General features: G+C 40.6%; 1 protein-coding gene across 1 annotated transcript in view; it reads left to right on the forward strand.

The window, feature by feature from the left end:
- The first annotated feature begins 1,241 nt into the window (after positions 1-1,241).
- Positions 1,242-24,975, forward strand: part of mlphb (melanophilin b) — a 69,152-nt gene continuing 45,418 nt past the window's right edge. The window contains exons 1-5 of the mRNA XM_072397620.1: positions 1,242-1,292; positions 10,378-10,546; positions 19,631-19,852; positions 21,631-21,770; positions 24,315-24,356. Coding sequence (XP_072253721.1) covers positions 10,410-10,546; positions 19,631-19,852; positions 21,631-21,770; positions 24,315-24,356 — 541 coding nt within the window. The 5' untranslated portion in view covers positions 1,242-1,292; positions 10,378-10,409. The remainder of the gene's footprint in view (positions 1,293-10,377; positions 10,547-19,630; positions 19,853-21,630; positions 21,771-24,314; positions 24,357-24,975) is intronic.

Raw genomic sequence — 24,975 nt, forward strand, 5'->3', positions numbered from 1 at the left:
AGGATAATTTATCTGATCTATTTACTCTTTGGCAGGTCAGTTGCTAAGGAAGTGTTTTGTGAAGTTTTAAGTAATTTGGGTGGTTCATGATGCTTTCAGAACAGAAACTCTTGAGAAGAGTTCCAGCTGCTCCTATTGCTAATAATTTTAGTGGTCTTGAATTATGTTATAGTTAATAATAGAATTTAAACATTCCAATCTTTTATTTGTGACCTCATATATGATTTCACAGTCCTCTGAACTCATGAGGATATCTGCCTTTGCTGTCTTCACAAACAGTCCTGTAATGATGACACACTGCAATATTGTGAAAAAAGAAAAAGAAAAAAGGTCCTCTTTATTCTTTTCAACCTGGATCTTTTTTCACTTCTGAAAGTTTTACTGCTGCCTTGTTGCACCTGGTTTGCAATGCTTTTTTGCCTTCACCTGTCATTCATTTTGTTACATATCCTTCAGTATATAATCCTTTACTCTTTGTCAATTCTTTCTCTTTTTCTTGTAATTTCTCTGTCACAGTCAGTCAGTTGGTCAGTCAGTCAATTTCCCAGTTCTTCATTTGTTTCATTTGACTTTTTTCCTTGTTATTTTCTGTTCACAGTGTTTTTTTTCCTGCCTCGGTAGAGCTTTCTCATCTACACCTCCTGACTTCACCTCTTCTTCCTGTAGTCTTGCGTTTGAGTCCATTTCCGAGCCCATGTGAATAACTCATAGATTTATCCCATACTTTTTCAGGGCACTCCCACGAGTTATATTTACATATTTGAACAAATAACCTGTTCGGTCGATTTTGATTATCGGACATGTTGAAATGTTTTATTATCTTAGTAGACATGAATACAGAATCCCCTTGTATTAATCAAGACATGCTAGTTTCTAACTCCTAAATCTTGTGTCAGCACTCTATCTCATAACATGTGACCAGGGACTTAAGCCCACTTACCCTCGATATAACCTCAGAATTACTGTGCACATTTGTACAGTCCAACCAATCAAATGCCTAAAATGGCTCTCTCCAAACTACGTATTTACTAAATCAGGTGCTTTCCTGACATAGAAATTCAAATGTATTGAAGTAATATTGTAGATGAGGTCAGGTGAGGCCAAGGCAAATAAACTGACCCTTTGAAGTTAAGTCAAGGAGGGTGGAGAGGGGGAAGTCTCCCTGCCTTTTTTTCCACCCAGTTAACTCGACATGTGATTACCATTGCTGTCTGCTACTTAGTTTTCCCTGCAGTCAGTCTGGTCTCCCTTTAGAGGAAATACTGCCTGCAGGCTACTCAGCCATCACCGAGGTAAGCCAGTGTAATCTTATTGCTATTTTAATGCTTACATGAGTTTGTATCGCAGAGGTGAATCCCTAACTTTCTTTGTCTTTTAGAGTGTTGATCGATGAGAAAATGTTTCTCATTTCAATGGGATAACTGTATGTCTATAAAAGGGTTTTTAACCAAATGCAAATTAGCTATTGTCAATGTCTTTTAACATGCAGAACAGTAGTCAAGGTTTTTGCGTTACATTTCGGTATAAGATAAGGTAAACAGGTAGAACATAAATATACATGTATTCAGGTAGACAGGTTTAAATGAGAATGAAAGTCATGCTTTATATGTGCTTTATCTGGCATTTGTTAAAGTATTGCAGGTATTTCAGGTTCACACCTGTTCAGCTACAACCTTTTCCCTTTGTAAACAATAGAGTCCTACTTGTGTATCAGTAGTGAATTTTATTTGAAAATGTATATCTTCCAGACTACAATCTATGTTATTAAGATTTCTTTGCCGAAAGAACAAATACACACAATATTTGATCTTTTGGTAAAGAAATCTCAATAACAAAAATTATAAATAGAAAAAAAATATTTTTGTTTGCCTTCTTAGTTTTCCCTTGATACAACACAGTAACCAAGATATGAGGTTGCTTGCACCCATTAAACAAACATATGTAGAGACTATGTACACTGCTTGAGAGTATAAGTGAAGTAATCTAACTGTGGGAAAGTGTGAGCAAGGTATTATTTAGTTGGGTGAGTACAATGATCTACACACAGTATACCATTTAGATGGGTCATATTTCCTGGTGTGTTTTTTTTTTGCTCACTTGCAGAAGCAGTAATTATATTAGGCTGCCCAATTTGTGTTTTCTTTTTTCCTTCTTTTTTTTTTTTACTTAGCTTGTGGAGAACAGATGATTATGTGAACATTCCTTTGCTCTGTTTGTCCTCTCATGCAGGTCAGTGATAGTAGTCAAATGAGTAAGATATGTGTACATAGTGTGCAGTTCTGTCTTGTTTTTCTCTTCACTAATAGCTTGAGAAAGATTTCCAAATAGAGGGGAGCTTCCCTATGATGACAGAAGAAAGAGGTCCACTAACTTATTTGTCCCAAAACAAGCCTTACAGCCTTACCTCGAACGGTTACTGATAGTAGAAAACAAGAACTGATGGTGTATGGTATGATACACTAGCCATTACAGTAAGAATATGAGTGAGGGATGCAAATTTTTGGTCATAAGAGGGGTGGCCCCATGATTGGAGGTGGAAAAGATGCTGTTTTACGTGATGTGACGCCAGGTCTGTTACTTAAACATAGACATGTGTGGTACCCACATAAATATCACAATCTCAACTAAAAGCTCACATTTGTACAACAATCAAACACAGTTGGAATAATAAACTATTAAAGAGCAGGTAAACAAATTCATAAAAAAATATGTAAACACAAAGCATGGATTCAGCTGTTCACCCCACAGCATGTACATGGACAAGCAATGTCACTGCTGAAGGCAGCGATCTCACAGATTCCAAAACTGCAAGTTTTATCACTCTCCAGCCACGAAGTGACAGTGGGAATGCAATAGGCCTTGGCACCCATTTATTCACCCACTTTTGGCCTAACATTATAAACGTGGCTGACATCTGCTGTCTGGGTTATACAGAAGAAAAAAAACACGCCAACACCACAACATGATCAGTATGCCCCTTCAAGGTCTTTCCTTCACATAAATTAGTTTGTTTTATGTAAACCAACCACTACAATAAGAAAGAGGTTTGGCTGACATGAAGAATCAAGAACAATTTTACTAACGTTATCTAGGGTTGTTATCAGTGATAATATTAAATGACCTGTTACCATACGCAAGAAACAGATCAATTAGATTTTATAATCTGTTTTTAATACTTCTCAAATGAGCTAAACTCAATAGGCACTTTATAATCAATCTAATAACTGATTTGGTCCTCTTTTGTTCTCATCCTCAGTACATCGAGTCATAACTTCAACAAATGTTGAACAGATTCTTCTACATGTTGACTTGATTGTATGATATCATTCCTGCACATTTATGTCATCAATGTTCAATTCAGCCACATCTCCAGGGTATTATACTCAATTCCGATCTGATGAGAATACAGGAAACTGCAATTATTGCTTTATTACATTGATTATCATGCCGGAAGTAGCCATTAGATGATGGGAAGATATTACTAGAAATAATGCACTTGTTCAACAAATGTTTGAACAATTTGGGCAATCGAGTCATAATTGATTTTTAGTTCAGTATTAAAGGACACAAAGTAAGTTAATTCTGTAGATTCATGCTGGCTACACTATATTATAGGCTTACTATCTGTAGATTCATCTGACTATAATGTTTTTTTCAGCCTTTAACTGTCTGGTTTTAATAAGCCTGTGCCAACTGCAGCCTCAGATTTTTCTTTCTGGATTATAAGGGCAAAACCAAAGATAGTGCTTTACTGTTGTCATCCATCAGCTCTTAGATTGGAATGTTGTAGAGTCTGAGCTGTTTTCTGTTTTCTTGTCTGATGTGAAGTGTGGTCATTTGAGATATTACCCAGGTTTTCATTGAAATTTTTCGAATTTGTATATAGGAAATAAGCAAATAAGAAAATGTGAATGGAAACCTGGGCAATATTTTTCACGAATGCACTAAATTTAAAAATTCCTGAAGAAAAGCTCCTCAATTTTCTTCTCATGAACATCCAAGCGGATGCTGTTGTGTTCTTTTTTTTCTTCCTAATCAAGGCTTGTTTCTGGTTAGTTCAACAGCCGCTACTGAATTGCAACCTCTAAAAACATAGCCAATGCAGCCACCCACCAGCAACACTGCACAGTCTAGTTTATTTGCTTCAAACTAGTGAATAGAAACATGTCTGATTGATATTTCCACAAGTGTTGCGGCTGGATGTGCTGTGTTTTTGTTTTTTGTAACATTCTGACTAAAGTTCTTCAAACTGTACCCCCAATTTACATTTCAGTGTCAAGCAGCCAATTGCTTTGAATTTGATTACCAAAAACATCCCCGCATCCTCTAATGATACACAAAATTTCACACTGGACATAACAAGACTAGACTGATTAACACAGTTAGTTTTCAATTTAGCTTCACTCTGAACTTCAGTAACTTAATTTGAATAATATTCTGCGGTTTCTTATAAGAATTCAAGTTATTCAAGTCTGATTACATCATAAACGTGCATCTTTCATATCTGTATCTTAATGATAGATCAAATAATCTCTCTTTGTATCTCTGTTTAGCTTTTCCTCATTGTTTTCAACAAGTGTTCAGCCAAACTCTTTCAGATTTGGCAAGTGTGTTGCCCAGGGCTTGAATAAGTGCAGTGTTGAGTTTGAAGACATTTTCACTCAATTCATTGCACCTTTATTTAACCAGGATGTAAGACTCTTGAGGATAATATATCTCTTTCATGCTCCCTTTCTCTTTCATGCTCTGGCAAAGACAAGCAGCAGTTTTGACCTGCAACATATATATTAATATGAGACATTATGTCTTTTTGAAGCTCTTGTACTGTTTTGTGTTTATGCATTTTCTAAGACACTCCTTTTGGGGGCAATGTTATAAATGGTTCTGATCTTAAACATTGATGATTAATTCCTCTGTTATCATTGTTGTTTGAAGTAACATACCTCAAAAAGCTGGCATGTGCACATGAATTGGTCTTGAGAAGAGACACCAATTCATCATTGTTTTTTTTTAATTTTATTCTTTCTTTGTGTTTAGAGACAACACAGGTAAAAAGAGCAGTAAAAACCATGGCTGAGCATTGCTTGCCTTAGAACTGCAGTGCACCAAGTCAGTCATGTCAGTCTCTACATCACAGATTCAATCTGACAGTTTTACAGAATCAAATAGAATAGAATAGAAAAATACTTTATTCATTCCCCAGTGGGGGAAATTCAAATTCGTCAAATCGCTGAAAAAAAAATTATGAAAAAATTATAAATATTTACAATGATTGTATATTGGACATCAACAACAATAATAATAATGATAATCAATAACTAAATAAATAAATTTGAGAAGAACATGTCAGCAGTCACTGTTAAAAATCCTTATGGCTGTGGGGACAAAGGACCTCCTGAACCTTTCAGTCCTGCAGCACAGTGAGATGAGCCTCTTACTTCAACTGCTCATCTGTCCTGCCAGGATGCTGTGGAGAGGATGTCTATTATTATCCAAAACAGAAAATAATTTCCTCCTCATCTGTTGCTCCACCACAGCACTGAGAGGGTCTAGCCCATTGTTTCTCAATTCCGGTCCTCATGACCCACTGCCCTGCATGTTTTCGATGTTACCCTCCTCCACCACACCTGATTCGAATGATCAGCTCTTCATCAAGCTCTGTAGTAGCCTGATAAGGAGCCATTCATTTGAATCAGGTGTGGTGGAGGAGGAAAACTTTGAAAACATGCAGGGCAGTGGGTCATGAGGACCGGAATTGAGAAACACTGGTCTAGCCTATTTCACCAGTTTGTCCAGGCACCTACAGTTTTTGTCTGTAGTGCAACTCCCCCAGCAGACAACAGCATAGAACAGTGCACTCTCAATGATAGTGTGATAAAACATGCATATCATATCACTACAGACATTGAAGGACCTGAGCCGTCTCAGGAAGAAGAGATGACTCCTGTACACTGTTTCTATGTTGGCAGACCACTCCAGTTTATTATCCAGCACCACCCCCAGGTATTTGCAGGTCTGAACAGTCTATCTCCCCTTCATCAATGCAGACTGACTGGTATGGAGTTTTAGATCTCCTGAAGTCCACCACCAGCTCTTTGGTTTTGGTAGTGTTCAGGAGCAAAAAGTTATTTTTGGTCCAGCCATAGAAGGACTCCACAAGGTCCCTGTACTCCTTCTCCTGTCCTCCGCGCACACATGCCACAACAGCCGTATCATCAGAATACTTCTGTATGTGGCAGGACTCTGAGTTGTACCTGAAGTTTGATGTGTACAGGGTGAAAAGAAAAGGAGCCAAAACGGTAGCCTGTGGAGCCCCAGTACTGCATTCTAGTGTTCCAGAAACACATCTCCCCATCCTGACATACTGTGGTCTGGCAGTCAGATAGTCTGTAATGCATGATGTCATGGAGGGGGCCACACCCATACCTAGAAGCTTGTGTTTCAGTATGGGAGGCCGTATGCTGTTGAAGGCACTGGAGAAGTCAAAGAACATGATTCTCACATATGAACGAGGCACATCCAGATAGGCATATGCCCGATGCAGCATGTACAGAATCCAGTCTTCCACTCCTATGTGTTTCTGGTAGGCAAACTGGAGGGTGCAAGGCTGGATTAATCATGTGGTCAATTGGGCAATTGCCCAGGGGCCCTCGACCTCTAAAGGGCCCTGGGCAGTGAGGGCACAAGCAAAATATCTGGTTATTATATGTCAAACTGCCCGTCAGAGCCGTAGTCTATGCACAACACAGAATCTCTGCTCCTGGCTGCCTGTGACTGTGACCGGGAACTGTGACCCTCTCCTCATTGGTCAGCCCGTATGACGCGGGTCAAAGGTGACGCCAATCAACGTGCCAGGTTGCGTGATGTCAAATGCCTGTACACAATTTAAAAAAAAAACAAACATGGAGAAGCTAAGTGGGAGCACTTAAGAACTTAAAAAAGGAGAAGAACATCAGAAACACGGAAAATTTTAATTATCAAAAATAGGTAATTCCTTCACTCTAGTAAATGTTACCAACTGTTCTGCTAAGGCCGATTCTGTCAACGAGTACATCATCTTCAACCGAAGGCCCGGATTCTGCTGCGAGTGCGATCGTTGAGGGAAGCGATGATGGGCCTTTAGTCTCACCCCCATCTGAGCCGCTTGTTGAGTCTGCGAGTTGCCTCTGTACCTCAACACCTCTACTACTCCTTATGGATCCTGTAATGTGAGGGCCGGTTACGGAGCAGCTCTGGGAAGAGGTGATCTACCGGGGGCTTACAGCTTTCCAGAACCGGGCTGCCAAGTATCCGGTATTGGTAAGGAAGTGAGGACCACAATGTCACAGACACGGCTCTCTGCACTTATTCTCTTGGCCATCAAACATGAACTTGTTAGAGCCCTTGATTTCGAAGATATTGTACACCAGTTTGCACATTCAAAGTCCAGAAAAATGCTAGTGTAAGATGTTTTTGCCAAATGAAATCAAGTATTTCAAATTTTAACATGTACTTCTCCGATATTTAGAAAGTTGCGTATTTTGTCAGTTTATGTAGCGTTTATTTTTGTCTTGTCTAATTGAGAGAAATTGACATATTTCCAAATGTTGAACTTGCACTGAAATGTTTAACCCTTGCCTGTCTTGTTGAGTTGTGACAGGTTGTTTTCTATTTTAAAAAAAGTTAAAATTATACAGTTGATGCTGCATTTTATTTATTCTTTTCCTTGTGGTGGCTCCATGAAAATACTATAAATTGTTTATTGTTGTTGAGAGAAAACAGGCAGATTTCAAAATGTTTATATTGCACTATAACTTGATTGTAGTCTTGTCTCTGGACTTCCTCTGTGATGGCTCTATCAGTTCAATACATTTGTGTTGGGAACAGGTTAAATAAATATTGGATGCTCTGAAAGTGGTTGCTTACCTATTTCTTTGTGAAAATGGAGGACACTTCCTTCCCTCTCTATGTAGTGGGTCAATTTCGCAAGATTCTACTGATGCTGTTGTGTTTTGTTTTCATAACATCACCTGTGAGTGAATGGCCTTGACAAGAGGACATAGTGGTGTATTTGTAGTTCTATGAACATTTGCACATCAAAATGCACTTGATGACAGTTAGTCATTGAAGTATTGAGTATATTTATATTACTGTAATTTATTCTGTATTTTGCCAGATTATGGTGATCCTGGGGTCGTGATCATGGGGCCCTTGAATATTGTTTCCCAGGGTACAGCGAAGTGTTAATCTGGCACTGGGAGGGGTCAAGGTCCTCAGCAACCTGCAATCTCATGCGGCGAACAAGGAGTCTCTCCAAGGTTTTCATGATATGAGATGTCAAAGCAACCGATCTGTAGTCATTCAGCTCCACCGGTTGCCCTAATTTCGGCACCGGTATGAGAGAAGAAGTTTTCGACAGTACTGGGACTTTTTCCATTAGAAGGCTCATATTGAAGAGCCTATGAAGAGGGACGCGAGTTGACTAGCACAGTCCCTCAGAAGCCTTGTACATACTCCATCTGGGCCTGAAGCCCTCCCTGACTGAAGTCTCCTGAGCTTAGATCCAACCTCCTCTAATAGTGAGACACAGAAGTTGTAGCGGAATGATGGTGACAGAAGTGATGTTGCTATCAATTATAGAAATGGGGGTAGGGTTGCAGCTGGACAGTGGTGGGAGTTGCTGCAGAGGTGGAGGTGCAGCTGAACTGAGGAGGCCAGGCGGTGGGAGCAGCCACAGATGTGAAGGTGCAGCTGGGCTCAGGATGCCTGGTGCTGGAAACTGCCGTAGAGGTGGATGTGCAGCTTGGCTCAGGAGGCCTAGTGGTGGTAGCTGCCGCAGAGGTGGAAGTGTGGCTGGATTCAAGATGTCTGGCGGTGGAAGCTGCCAAAGAGGTGGATGTGCAACTGGGCTCAGGATGCCTGGTGGTGGAAGCTGCCGCAGTGGTGGAGGTGTAGCTTGGCTCAGGAGGCCTGACAGTGGAAGCTGCCAAACAGGTGGAAGTACAGCTGAACAGAAGAAAGCTGTTGGTGAGAGTTGCTGCAGAGGTGGAGGTGCAGTCAGGCGGAGTAGGAAGCTTGGCAATGCGAGTTGCCATTGAGGTGGAAGTACAGCTGGGCAGTGGAAGCAGTATAGAGGAAGCAGCTGTGGGGGTGGAGGGAGCAGCAGTAGAGGTGGAAAAAGCCAAACTATCAAACCTGTTGAAATATTGGTTAAAAGTATTGGCTCTTTCCACATCACCTTCCACAGACTGAGAGTTTTTCAGTCTGTATCTAGTGATGGTCCTCATGCCCCTCCACCCCTCCTTGGTGTTATTGTTCTCCAGCTGTCTCTCTACCTTTTTCTTGTACTCCACCTTAGCTCGACGTAGTGTCTTTTTAAGCTCCTGTTGTACATTCCTCCGCCTTTCTCCATCCCCCTTCTGGAACGGCATCTTTTTCTGGTTCAGGAGGTCTTTCATGTCACTGGTGATCCATGGTTCATTATTAGGATAGCATCCTACAGTCCTCACTGGAATCACAGTGTCCCTACAGAAGTTAATATAGTCAGTGATGGTGCTGACCCTCCTGTCCATGTCAATGTCCATTTCTTCTTGCTCCAGCAATACAACCCAGTCTGTGACATCAAAGCAGTCTCTTAATGCATCACTCGCCTCAGGTGACCACTTCCTGAAAGATCTGGTAGTAACTGGAAGTCTTTGTACACAAGGTCTGTATGTGGGTTGTAGATAGACCGTGTTGTGATCAGATCTACCCAGTGGTGGAAGAGACACTGCCCTGTAAGTCTCCTTCACGTTAGCATAGAACAAATATAATGTCCTTTCTCCACGTGTTGGACAGTCCACATACTGTACAAAGCCAGTCAGGCAGGAGGATAGAGAGACGTAGTATCCTAGCAAAGGCATCATGGATGACGTGACACGCCGTTGTAGGTGCTGCCCTCGGTGGAATGTAAACAACAATGAAGACTGTATATGGAAACTCTCTGGGCGCATAGAACGCACAGAAACCAACTGAGAGCAGTTCAATGTCTGGACAACATACCCTGACTTCACTGAAGCTCAGCGTCTTTCAATAACCGCCCCCCCCAGGGCAATTTATTTGGTTAATTTATTCATACAGGGAAAAAAATGTTTAAGTTAAAGTTATCTCCAGGCAATACATAGAGAAAGTAACAAAGTAGGCTAATTTAGCTATTCAAGGATCCCAGAATTCTAAATGAGGTAAAAGTAGTCACATCTAAACCACTATACATCATAAAGGAATTATTGGATTATTATGAAGAATACATGTGGATATAACATGGAAAATATGTGAAATTATTGAAAATGAGGTTTTAGGCTTTTAAATGATATTTAGAAAAAGACCAGTTATGTTTTATTGTTTGTTATCCCTCTGTAGCTCAGCAGCAAGGAGTCAGCCAGCTTCCAGGTATGGACTTCACACTGCCTGCCACCACTTCAGGCAAGAAGCTGGATCTTTCTAAACTAACAGATGAGGAAGCCAAGCATGTGTGGGATGTTGTCCAGAGAGATTTTGACCTGAGGAAGAAGGAAGATGAAAGACTTGGGTAAGTGAAAATTTTTTTTTCAAATAAGTCACTTCTTTTTTTCTTTTCATGAGGATCTGTCCATCAGCTAACACATGCACATGCATGTACACAAAAATGTATTTTGTGTATATATATATATATATGTATATATATATATATATATATATATATATACACAAAATAAATTTGTGTATATATACACAAATTTATTTTAAGAACTCTCTTGGGGCCCCTTGTATAAACCGTGTATATGTACAAAGAGGTTCTGGTTTTTAATTCTCCTTACATTCTCTATTAGAATCAGGTCAAGACTATGAGTAGGCCTGCAGGTGGCAGTGGCTAATCTGTTTTATGTCATTGAGTTCAATGATGTCTGGTATATGTGTTTTGCATGAATAGGTGACTAAAGGACACATTGTACACAGGCACTATATAATAGAATAGAAGAAATAGAATAATACTTTATTCATCCCCCAGTCGGGGAAATTCAAATTCGTAGAGTAGCTCAAAAAATTATAAATATTTACAATGATTTCATACTAGACAACAACAATAATAATACTGATAATAATAATCAATGACGAAATGAATAAATAAATTTGAGAAGAACATGTCAGCAGTCACTATTAAAAAGCCTTATGGCTGTGGGGACAAAGGACCTCCTGAACCTCTCAGTCCTGCAGCATAGTGAGACGAGCTTCCCACTGCAGCTGCTCCTCTGACCTGTCAGGATGCTGTGGAGAGGATGTCTATTATTATCCAAAACAGAATATAATTTCCTCCTCATCCGTTGCTCCACTACAGCACTGAGAGGGTCTAGTCTTCTGCCTACAACAGAACTGGCCTTTTTTACCAGTTTGTCCAGGCACCTACAGTTTTTGTCTGTAGTGCAGCTTACCCAGCAGACAACAGCATAGACCAGTGCACTCTCAATGATAGTGTGATAAAACATGCATATCATATCACTACAGACATTGAAGGACCTGAGCCGTCTCAGGAAGAAAAGACGGCTCTGGCCCCTCCTGTACACTGTTTCTATGTTGGCAGAACACTCCAGTTTATTATCCAGCACCACCCCCAGGTATTTGTAGGTCTGAACAGTCTCTATCTCCCCTCCATCAATTCAGACTGACTGGTATGGAGTTTTAGATCTTCTGAAGTCCACCACCAGCTCTTTGGTTTTGGTAGTGTTCAGGAGCAAAAAGTTATTTTTGGTCCAGCCATAGAAGGACTCCACAAGGTCCCTGTATTCCTTCTCCTGTCCTCCGCGCACACATGCCACAACAGCTGTATCATCAGAATACTTCTGTATGTGGCAGGACTCTGAGTTGTACCTGAAGTTTGATGTGTACAGGGTGAAAAGAAAAGGAGCCAAAACGGTAGCCTGTGGAGCCCCAGTACTGCATTCTAGTGTTCCAGAAACACATCTCCCCATCCTGACATACTGTGGTCTGGCAGTCAGATAGTCTATTATCCATGATGTCAGGGAGGGGGCCACACCCATACCTAGAAGCTTGTCTTTCAGTATGGGAGGCTGTATGATGTTGGAGGCACTGGAGAAGTCAAAGAACATGATTCTCACATATGAACGAGGCAAATCCAGATAAGCATATGCAGCATGTACAGAATCGCATCTTCCACTCCTATGTGTTTCTGGTAGGCAAACTGGATCCTCAGCAACCTGCTTTCACATGCGACAAACAAGGAATCTCTCCAAGGTCTTCATGATATGAGATGTCAAAGCCACCGGTCTGTAGTCATTCAGCTCCACCGGTTGACCTAATTTCGGCACCAGTATGAGACAAGAAGTTTTCCACAGCACTAGGACTTTATTGAAGAGCCTATGAAGAGGGATTGCTAGTTGACCAGTACAGTCCTTCAGAAGCCTTGTACATACTCCATCTGGGCCTGCAGCCCTCCCTGACTGAAGTCTCCTGAGCTCAGCTCCAACCTCCTCTATAGGTAGACAAAGAGGTTGTAGCGGAGGGATGACGACAGGAGTGATGTTGCTATCAATTTTAGAAATGGGGGTGGGGATGCAGCTGGACAGAGAAGGGTAAGTGGTGGGAGTTGCTGCAGAGGTGAAGGTGCAGCTGAACTGAGGAGGCCAGGCGGTGAGAGCAGCCACAGATGTGAAGGTGCAACTGGGCTCAGGAGGCCTGGATGTGGTAGCTGCCACAGATGTGGAGGAGCAGCTGTGCTCAGGATGCCTGGAGCTGGAAGCTGCCGCAGAGGTGGATGTGCAGCTGGGCTCAGGAGGTCTAGTGGTGGAAGCTGCCGCAGAGGTGGATTTGTGGCTGGGTTCAGGATGCCTGGTGGTGGACGCTGCTGCAGAGGTGGAGGTGTAGCTTGACTCAGGAGACCTGGTGGTGGAAGCTGCCAAAGAGGTGGAGGTACAACTGGACAGAAGAAGCCTGTTGGTAAGAATTGCTGCAGAGGTGGAGGTGCAGTCATATGAATGCCGATACGATGCCTAATATCAGCCCGCCGATATATTGATCGGGCTCTACCATCCAGTAGATGGCACTGATGTTCACTGATGGCTCGGCTTAAGAACGACAAGAAAGAAGATTGCTGATGAGCAGTAACCATAGTAACGACATGGATGCGTCAGTTGGATGGGTATGTATGTGATAACATTTATTGGCGGTGTTTGTTGCTCGTCTGTAGTTTTAAAGTTTAGTCTGTTTTATTTCAATCACCTTTGAGTTGTTTTCAGTCAATCAGCCTGACGTTAAAAACGGACTCGCAAACATGTAGGCCATGATAATCTCGATAGCCATGACAGCCTAAGCTAGGTTAACCAGATGTCCCCGATTTCGGTGACCGGTCCCCGGTTTAAGCTGACCCCAAATTTGATATTGAATGGGGGAGAAAAAAAGTTGCTTCCAAGACCTCCAGTTATTATGGTAACCAGTTCAACTAAGGCGCTGATGTTGCTATCAGAAAGCATTGCTGATGTGTGCATAAGGACAGTTAAGATTAGGCCCACATTTACACCACAGATGTCAAACTGATTCACAAAAGGGTTGGTGTGACTGCAGGTTTTTGTTCCAAACATGCAGCAGCACAGCTGACTTGTTTCATTCAGTCAACTGAACTGGTTAAGACCTTCAGTGCAGACAGTTCAGTTGATTGAATGAAACCTGCAGCCACGCCGGCGCTTTCATGGTTCAATCCGTTGCCATCAGTGAACAACAGTGGCATCTACTGGATGGTAATTTGTGAATCACAAGCCAGCTTTGTTTGTGGATTTGTGTGGATTTGCGGAAAGAATGTCTCAAAAATACGAACGTGTGATTGGTGATCCACAAATGCTGAGTCACGATTCACAAATAGAATTTTCAGTTTCACAAATGGCTTTTTGTTTACCAATGGAAAATTATATATTTACAGATACACATACCGGTATATTTGTCAAAACCAGCACACAAGTTACAAATAGGAAATTTGTATTTTTGGATAGCAAAACACATGTGCAACTCAAGACATATTTGTAGATCACCCTCTGTGCATTTGCAGTTATTTTTCAGACAAATTTAAACCCATACAGATTGCACCAAAACTTCTCTTCCGTCCAATCTCCCGTCCTGAGCATGCCTGAGGCAACTGTGGAGAGGAACGACTCCCTTTTAATAGGAAGAAACCTCTGGCAGAACCAGACTCAAGAAGGGTGGACCTCCGCCTCGACCAGCTGGGGTTTGAGAAGACAGAAAAGAGGGGACAACAAACATCATAACACCATTCAAAGGATGCCTGTTGAAAAAGGGAAACACAAGTTAATGACCACAATAATGCCAAATGTACATAGTATCATTTGAGAAATTAAACGGGGAAAAAGAGCAAAGTGAGGAAAGGTGTGACAGATGAGGCCCCACTGCAGTCTAGGCCTATAGCAGCATAACTATGGGATATTTCGGGATCACCTGAGCCATCCCTGACTATAAGCTTTCTCAAAAAGGAAAGTTTTAAGCCTAATCTTAAAAGAGGAAAGGGCGTTTGCTTCCCGGACATTTACTGGCAGCTTATTCGACAAGAGAGGTGCCTGATAACTGAAGGCTCTGCCTCCCATTCTACTTTTAGAAACTCTGGGAACAACAAGTAAACCTGCAGTTTGGGAGCGAAGTGCTCTGTTATAAAAATACCTTACAATGAGATCTTTAAGATATGATGGAGCTCGGTCATTAAGAGCTTTATATGTGAGGAGAAGAATCTTAAATTCTATTCTGAATTGAACAGGGAGCCAATGAAGAGAAGCTAAAACTGGAGAAATATGATCTCTCCTGTTAGTTCTCATCAGACCTCTGGCTGCATCATGTTGGATCAGCTGCAGGCTTTTCAGAGAATTTGTGGGACAGGCCAATTATAAAGAATTACAGTAGTCCAGTCTTGAAGTAACAAGTGCATGGACTAGTTTCTCTGCATCACTCTGAGACAGGATGTTCCTCGTTTTAACAATATTACGAAGGTGAAAGAAGGCAGTCCTAGAAACCTTTTTAATATGTGCTTCAAATGATAAATTCTGATAAAAAATAACTCCAAGGTTCCTCTCTGTAGTACGAGAAGCCAAAGAAATGCCATCTAGATTAACTATATAGCTAAACCATTTCTTCCTGACACTCTCAGGTCCAAAGATAGTGATTTTTTCTGAATTTAGAAGCAGACAGTTCTGAGTCATCCATTCTTGTAGTTTGACCAACCTATTGGTTTCATCTGGTTTCATAGATAAATACAACTTAGTATTACTAGTATAGCAATGGGATACTATGGGATAAATATGACTTAAACCAGTCTAATGCAGTTCCAATCCCAATAACATGTTCAAGTCTCTGTAACAGAATGCTGTGATCGATCGTATCAAATGCAGTCCTGAGAGTTTTTGTGCAATGATGCACTCTGAATCCTCACTGAAACTCTTCAAACAGATTATTTCTCCATATTTGATCACAAAGTTGAGCCACAGCTATTTTTTTCAAGAACTTTAGACAAAAAAGGGAGATTGGATATAGGTTGATAATTAGCTAACACTTCTGAATCAAGAGCAAACTTAAAAGTCTGAGGTACATAGCCTGTCAACAAAGACTGATTGATCAAATCCAATATGGATGTGTCAATTAAGGGGAAAACCTCCTTGAACAGTCTGGTTGGGATTGGGTCTAAAATACAAGTTAATGGTTTAGAAGAGACTATTGCGGTTGCTAGTTCAGAGAGATCAACTGGGCAGAAGCTGTCGAAATACAAATCAGGTTCTAAATATGCTTATAAAGCTGCTGTATTTGATTATATATCAGTGATAATAGAGGGAAGGATTCCATTATTTTTTTCTCTGATAGAAACAATTTTATTGATAAAGAATCTCATGAAATCATCACTGCTGAGAGTTAAAGGAACACATGGTTCAACAGAGCTCGGACTCTTTGTCAGCCTGGCAACAGTGCTGAAAAGAAACCTGGGATTATTCTTATTCTCTTCTATCAATTTTGCATAATAAGCAGTTCTAGCTTTACAAAGTACTCCCTTATACGTCATTAAACCATCTTTCCAGACTCATTGAGACGCTTCTAAATTAGAGGAACACCATTGTCTCTCCAGCTTTCTTGCAGTCTGCTTTAAAGCACACAGCTATGAATTATACCGAGGAGCCAACCTTTTCTGACTGATTACCTTCCTTTTCAAAAGGGCAACATTGTCCAGTGTTGTACCCATTGAAACTATAGTGCTGTCAATAAGAGAGTAAATTATTGCTGGAGTAAAAGTTAGGTAGCTGTCCTCTGTAATATGTGCACATGGCAGCGAATTAAAGGATGATGGAATTAATTTTTTGAATCTGGTTACAGCATTTTCTGATAGATGTAATTTTTTCACAGAAGCTGTATAGTCAAGTAATGTAAACTCGAAAGTAATCAAAAAATGGTCAGATAAGACAGGGTTATGAAGAAATACTGTTAACTGCTCACTCTCAATGCCATAAGTCAGCACAAGATCAAGGGTATGATTAAGGCAGTGAGTAGGTCTGTGAACACTTATGTCTAATATAGAATTAAAGTTAATCTTTAGGCTGTCATTTTCAACATCTACATGAATATTAAAGTCACCCACTACAATGACTTTACACTAACTGGGATAAAAACTCTGACAGAAAATTATAATAAGGGCCATGTGGGCAATACACTACAACAAACACAAGAGGTTTTTGTGATTTCCACTTTGGGTGGGAAAAACTGAGAACCAGAGATTCAGAAGAGCTAAAGCTAATCTTGGGTCTAGGACTGATGAGTAACCCTGATCTGAAGATAGCTGCCAGTCCTTCAATAATGCTAACATGATCCTCCTGCTGCAGCCAGGTTTCTGTAAGACAAAATATATAGATATGATAATCACAAATCAAGTCATTCACTAACAGTGACTAGACCTAATATTCAGCAAACCACATTTAATAGTTTGATGTTTTTGTTCAGTTTATGTTTTTGTTTTAATTTTATTTTTATTTTTAGGTTTTCTTGGATTTACTTCTCTTGTGTTTATTGATGGGAGGTGGGGGGGAGTAGCAGCACGCGTAAAGACGCAGAGAAGTGTGTAGGACTACAACTCCGCATCCTTGTCTCAACCCTGGGTGTCATGTTTTTTTAATCTGTCCATATTTATAGAAATGAGAGCCGCTCTTTCCAAAGTGGGATGGATGCTATCTCTCCTAATCAGTCCAGGTTTTCTCCAGAAAGATTGCCAATTATCTATGTAGCCCATGTGGTTTGCTCGACACCATCGAGATAACTAACAGTTCAAGGATGATATGCAGCTAAACATGTCATCGCTGGTCAGATTTAACAGGGGTCCAGAGAAAACTACAGTCATAACCGCCGATGTAAATAACTATTTTACTGTATTTCCGCTTATCCTTAGCCAGCAGTTTTTAATAGGATTCTACGTCGCCCGCTCTGAGCCCTGCAATGCATTTGACTATGGTCGCCGGTGTCTCTAATGCCACGTTTCTGACCATAGAGCTGCCAATTACCAGGGTTTTGAACTCAGCGGGTGTGTCGCTGAGTGGGGAAAATCCATTCCTCTTCCTGACAGTCACCCAGCCAGTCTGAACACGGCTGTTCGAGTCCTGCTAAGGGGCGGTTAATGGAGCTAGAGCTACGCAAGGTTAAAGGGACGTGGCTCTCTATCAGGTGGTTTTCAACAGTGCAGAGCCAAGCTTCAAATTCGGATAACCTCGCCTCCAAAACTACAAAAAGACTACATTTGTTATATGTTCTCTTATCGCTAAAGGAGGCAGAGGAGTAACTAAACATCTTACACAGAGCAAGTGAAAGCAGGAGATGGAGGCAGAGAACTGGTAGCCATGCTAAGCTACAGTACCAGGCACACCGCTAAAAAGTGAACCTGGGAAGCCCACCGCATGGACAACCACGCATCCACCCAGAAGACTGCAGAGGAAGCCCCCGGAAAGAGCCCCCATAAGCATAGGGCAGAGGCCCCCGGGAACCAGGGGCAACAGCCCACCGACCCCGCCGGGCCCCAGCTGCCCAGACATGGGCCGTGCACCGAAACCGGGTCCCAGGAGCCCGAGCGCCCCCAAACCCCCTGGCAGAGGCCCCACCCAATACCCGAGAGGGCCATGCGCCCAAGACAGCCAAGCACAGTGGGCCAGCGCCTGCCCCAGCACCCCTGGCCAAGTGCCCCGGGAGTCAAGACGTGCCCGTGGGTGAAACCATGAGCAGCAGGGAGAGGCAATGCTCCCCCCCATCGGGAACAGCACAAGCAGGCCAGAGGACAGCAAGTCTCAGACCCAAGCCCAGTCATAACCACACACACTTGCACATCCCATACATCAGAAAATCATTATATCAGTTTAGATCTGAATCAAGCAAAGATGCTGATGAGACTTCAACTCATTACTGTATTTTTTAATTTTTTGTATTTGTTGCCATAAGACCAGATGTTTTTACAGCATAATGCCAGTAGTTGCTGTCCTGAATTCAGTTTCCATGTTTTGAGGCTGATGTAAACTTTATACACAGCTGAAGAAGCCACATGCAGCCATTTATGTGCTGTGAAGTGTTAATGCACAATTTTTAGCCAGCAATTAAAATAAAAAAAATAAAAACTCAATAGCATTGTGTAGAGTTTGTTAATTTAGCTGTGAAGCATGAGTGAATATTAAGGTTGAAATGTATCTTCAGATGTATCCCGTAACTGCTCAACAATTATTAGCTGAACAATCGGGGGAAAATGTGCTCATTTGCTTTGTTTGGAGATTAACTATTTTCTGTGGAATTTGGGTGGTGGAGCTATGAATAAATACTGAACATTCAGTTTTTAACAGAAATATTCAGAAACAGAAAACCATGCAAACACACAAATTATACAGTCATTTTAGAATCACAGATTAATCTAAGATGCAAATGAAAATTTATCCAGGTACAGAGAGTAGGTGTAAACTCTACAATGACAGGCCTCAAATAAGATTTTAACCTGGTTCATATTTGACAGGATGCAACAGTCTCTGGCTATTGTTCACTGCACTGATGTATATTGATTACACTATCAAATACACATATTGGTCAAGATTTATTTTCAAAAAGTTATCAGTGCTTGTTTAAGCTCTTTTAAGTACCCGATAAGTGCTGTGACAAATTTAGGCCATGTGCATTAAGTGCCACCAGTTTTGGTGCAATGCAAGTGAACATGAAGCACTGTCTACCATATTTTTACCTGTTTAAGCCATGGATATGTTAAGTGAAAATGTCCATTCAGTTTCTTTCATGAAACACAATCGTCAAAGTCTCTTTTATTATAAAGCCCTCACATGCTTGTTACCAAATGGTCTGCCTCTTTAACAACCGATGGAAACAATACCTTGTGTTTTACCCCAGATTTTTTTCAAGTTATACAGTATAAAAATCAATGCTCTCCAGAGTGAATTAACTAAATAGCAGGGGTCTTCCATAGTTTTGACAGTTATTTGAAACCAGATGTGAAGAAAATAAATTTTCCACAAGAACACAAGACAATTTGGTAGTGTTTTTCTCAACTCACAACTAACTACAGGACAGTATATAAGATAAATTTCCATTTTATCACGTTATCTGTTTTCAGGGAGCTAAAGACCAAGATTGAGAAAGAAGACATCAAGAGAGAGATGTTGGGGAACCAGAGCAGCCTGACTGAGTCTCACTGCATTCGTTGTCTCCAGGCTTTTAAGTTCCTGGTTAACATCAAGCGACAGTGTTTAGACTGCCAGCTTTATGTCTGCAAGTCCTGCAGTCGCTACAACAAGAAAGAGGAAGGTTGGGTGTGTGATCCCTGCCATATGGCAAGGTAGGAAATTAATGTGTTTTTTAAAATGAAACATGTAATTTAGTCTAGCACAATTGCCAAAGGCTGAAAAACCAACCTTTCTCTGAAGTAAGTCTTTAATCTTGACTTCTCATTAGATGAGGGTACTGAGAGATAAAATGGTCTTGAATTGGTGTCTGATGTATATAGACTTATGAAATTCCCCCATTTCGAGTTTCATTGCTGCACTTAATGACAGGCAAACTCACAGAAGGGGACATTCCTGTCAACAATGCCTATTAAAGGGGACCTCCGATATTTTTAAACCTAGACCTTATTTCTGGCATGAAATACGTTTATCTACTCACCGAGAACAGTTTGGTGAAAGTGAAAGTGAAAGTTATTTACTCACTTACTAACTTCACATGTAGTTTGCTATTGATAGTTTTGTGCAACATGGCAGGATAGTTATCAGATTTTGACGACGTGGACGACGTGAATGAGCTGTGCTGCAGCGGCGGGCATTGATGACGTCACCCCAGTAGACGAGTGTGTAGATAGCCATCTATAAGCCGCCAATAACAACAGCAATGCAGCTATGAGTAAAGTATTGGTGAAATAAAGACAGATAATGCCTTATTTAGAGGCTGCATCGTCTAAGCCCCGTTCACTCCTTATATGGATCTCGGGGAATCTAAATATCTTCCGAAGGACGCCAACTTTCACCAAACTGCTCTCCGTGAGTAGATGAACGTATTTCATGCCAGAAATAAGGTCAAGGTTTAAAAATACCGGAGTTCCCCTTTAAAGCCAGGACGATTAGAAAATCGCAATTGAAATGTCAATTGATTTTCCTGGCTCTTAGCAGGTTTAGATCTTAAAAATAACTAAATGATTTCTACAAAGAATTGCTTTTTTGGGGGTTTTTTTGCACATAAAGTTTGCATTTTCTTTATTTTGTTAATTGTCTTGTCAACTTAAAACCTATATTGTTCAGTGTATTGTTAAGGCAGCACTGAATGTGTTTTGACAGCATACCCAGTATCTGGTGGATGTTATTGCAACCACCTTTTCTTTTACTGATTATGCTTTTTTGGTAATGTGGTGTATGAGGGATGGTCGCCTTCAAAAAGCCTATGTGTAGATGGTACAGGAAGAACTCTGCTGACACAGACTTGGTCGAACACAGAAACCTTTTATTGTCAACAAGGTCAAAATTATAGAATGATGCATCAAATTTGGAGAGATCTTCAAAGCCCAAAAGTCCAGTGCAATCTCTGTCTCGCTGTGGATGCTGCTCCTGTGAAGTAGGGTAAAACCTTCCCATATTTGGTAATCTTGAAGAGGCTGCACGCCCCTGTCAACAGGCACATAGCCAGAAGATAATGTATACATATCTGGTGAGCCTCCCCTGGACGGACTAACTGAAGAGTGTGTTATTCTCTAAATTTTTATGTGTGACCATTGTTCACCTCCTATCTGGACACATTGAACCTGATGCCCTCCCTGACCTCTGTTAGGTAAAGTCAGACAAATCAAATGAAGTATCAGACACTACAGTCACTAAAGGATTTTCATTTCAGTTCCATGTTAATCATCATACCACTGTTAGCTAAAAAAAAAGCTGCAAATTGAAAGTTTCCTTAAAGCCATTCAGTTTTTGCGTGGAATATATCAAGCCATGACTTTAATGCTTGAAATGCACTCCACAGATTTATTTGTTCACTCGAGCTATTTGTTACATATCCAGGCATAGTTGTCAGGATATTTGCCTTCCCACATTGCTTTTCTATAATGAGCTGTGTATTCTTCTCCTACAGGGTCCTCAAAATTGGTACTTTGGAGTGGTACCATGAGAATGTTCGTGCACGTTTCAAGCGTTTTGGCAGTGCCAAGGTGATGCGATCGCTTTTTAAGAGGTTGAGTGGAGAACACAGCTGTTCTCAGAGTTGCCTTGGAGGTGAGTAGTTCACTCAAATGTTTTTTTGGGTGGGGGGTTGTCCATTGGAGCAGAAGCTGTGGAATGCTTTGTTCCACTTGTGCGTAACTACTTAGTGGTCAAACAATGTAGTTAACAGTAAGAGGCTGAATAAAAAATGTTTCAATAATTGTGCAAAATGTCCAAAACAAACTTCAGAAGTACACGAGAAACTCTATCCTTTGATTTGAAGGGAGAACCTAAACAAATTGCCATCAGTTCCACTTATTTCTCCACGGGCCCTGAGGAGCTGTTGGCCAAAAGTTCAGACTATCAGAGTTTGAAAGGACGGACTCAAAGTCATGGAAGTCTGCTTGAGCTTACATGAGAAATCCCCACTAAATTAATGGCTTCAGTGATATTCCAGCAGCTGTATACTGAACTGCAGCTGCATGGAAAATGTGCACCAGTCTTTTGAATAACACGACAGCCTTACTGGTAAAACATAACCATGACAATCATTATCTAATGTGTAGATTGTGTCAAATCTGAACTCACAATTTTGTCATAGTTCTCTTTTTTTCTTTTTCCTTTTCTTTTCTAAGTGAAGAATCTCAATGAACAGCAAACTACAGGTTCACATAGTAGCTTTTATGTACTGAATGATATTACATTAACTGTGCAGTCACTGTATCCTCTCAATAATTGTGTAAAAATACCACCATATTAGAGAATATATCTGACAGAATAGTTTTTTTTCTCTTGAATATGGAGACTTTAAGAGTCAGATGAACAGCAAAAGGCACACTGAAAAGCTAGTCTTATGACACAATATTAGTTATGTTGGTCCACGGTATAAAATGTCATTACAAGAAAGCCTCCAAAATTGTACTTTGACAACATTTTCCACTGTTATTTTCCTTTATTCATATGTGATGTCATATATGCTCAATGTCTATGTTCTTCCTATGTGATAACATTTAACTACCATATGTTACTCCAGGAAAAGCCATCCACCCACATCTTGCTATAATATATTGAATTATGTATGCATCTCACGCTGATGACTATCCAATGACTCGCAAGCAAGAGATTGTTAGCTTTAGACTTGTCCTGCATGTTTTCCACAATCCTTTCACTTTCCCACCTCATTGCCATTTGCAGTACCTTTCTTTTGTTCTTTGCTCTCAACTGCAAATGGTTTTCACAGCTGTGCCAAGAGCCTCCACAAGGCAGTGTCAGGCCTTATGTCCTTAATTGACCAGTGTACTTGTGGGCTACACACACTTAGTAATACCTATGGAAACATTACTGTCATATATTAATGTAGTGTATAGCCATGTTTATGTGTGCTGTTTGTGTTCAATGTCTGTGCAGTGACAGCATGAAGCTTCATCAAAACCAAAGTTACTCACAAGGCATTGCCAACATATTCTGGCCACACTCCAAGCTTACAAAAGAAGTACCCTTGAAGCCTATTTTATTATAGCTTTATGCTTTATTATGCACAACAGATTTCAAAGTGAGATCATAGCATCAGGAGATCAGTGAATTTGATTAATTCTGATGAGATAGCCAGGACTCCTGATCCTGCTTACTCTGAGTCACTCTTGGGGATGTTGCAAGTTAGATGGCTGGCCCTACGGGTCTTGTGATCATTCACTCACATGTCTCCCATTCTGCGCTCAGAATTAAATGATCCAGTCCAACAAGGGCTTCACAGACCAGAAGCAAGTAGAAAGAAAGGAGTACAAAACTTGTGTCATTCATGTATGCAGAATGTAACATGCAGGATTTGCACAAATGTAACTTGCAGTTATGAAATATAGTCATAAATATTCAAGACCAAGATTTAAGATAGTTTTATTTGTCACATACACAGTCATACACAGTACAATGTGCAGTGTATGTTTTCTTGTTCCTGCTACCAAAAAAATAAGAATTAAAATTAAATATGAATAAAATAAAAACCTTAGCACAATAATAGCACACAATTAAAAATGCCTCGGTATCCAGTGTATAAAGAAAATGCATGTTAACAGATACATCATGTTTGAAATAATCCACAAGTCGTGACATGCGGAGATTCATGTGACAACCTGGATTGAATTCAACATGCATGACTGCACACACACAGAGCCAAACACACAGACTCATGCATTCTTTAGCTGTCTCTGTGTCTGCTGTGGTCTGTTGGGCCCTCAAAGCTCAGAGGGTGTCATCCTACGAGGTGATTTGTCTTTGCTTATGCTTATAACAGTGTCTTTTGTTCACATCTAAAAGTTTAATTCAGTGAGAGGCTTACCTCTAACTCTGTCTGTGCAGTTTAATGTTGCTTATGCTAACTCTGCTTCTCAATATTACTAAGTGTGGCAAGAACAGACAATTTGCATTATCCCAATTCAATGACCTATTTAAGTTGGGCTAAGGATGTGAAAAGTGCAAACTGTAACCTTATTAATTTTCATCAAAGAAAGTGAGTAGGTAATTAAATGTATAAATTCAGGCTTGAAGAAAATTTATGTTAAGCTTAATTTAAGCCCATCTAAATTAGCCATATCCTTGCTAATGTTTTCTGTTTTCCAGATGCGTGTGAATATGACACACAGAGTATGCCCGAGGTACACAGTAAGTAGACAGAACAAGCTAATATTTATTCACTGGGATGGCTCAGATACTGTTTTGTGAGTTTATGTGTGAGCAGTATGATTACTTTGTTTAATTTTATCAGGATATGACATGAGTGGGATCGGAATTTTAATCTTCATTTGACCAAATGCACCACTGTACAGAAAATCATTTGCAAAGATGTTCTCCATAGACCTAAAAGAGACATCTGTGAAACAGTTTGAAAATAAGATTACTGGAGATTTTTATCTGCACTGTCACAATCCGTGTAGTTTTGTATTTTTTTCTGGTTTTCTAGTTTCTCTTGAGTTTTGTCTGTTTAGTTTACTACGAGTTTAATCTTGCCATTTCCTGTTTCCCTCAGTTTCCTCCTGTCAGTCACGAGCACCGCTCCCATCGCCCGTGTTAATTCCCTTCAGGTGTAGCCTATCACTAATCACTCTCCCTACAGTATTTAGTCTCCAGGTTCCTTTCAGTCTTGTTCAGATCCTCACCATGTTGCAGTCTTCACCGTGTCACCGTCTCTAGGCCCATGTTTTTTCTGTGATCCCGTATTTTTCCTTCTGAGTTTTGCAGTTTACTTTTGTTAGTTCTCTGAAGTATTTTCTAGTTCTTTAGT

The sequence above is a fragment of the Leuresthes tenuis genome, unplaced genomic scaffold, assembly GCF_036924035.1.
Source record: "Leuresthes tenuis unplaced genomic scaffold, fLeuTen1.0.hap1 SCAF_12, whole genome shotgun sequence".
NCBI classification, from domain to species: Eukaryota; Metazoa; Chordata; class Actinopteri; order Atheriniformes; family Atherinopsidae; genus Leuresthes; species Leuresthes tenuis.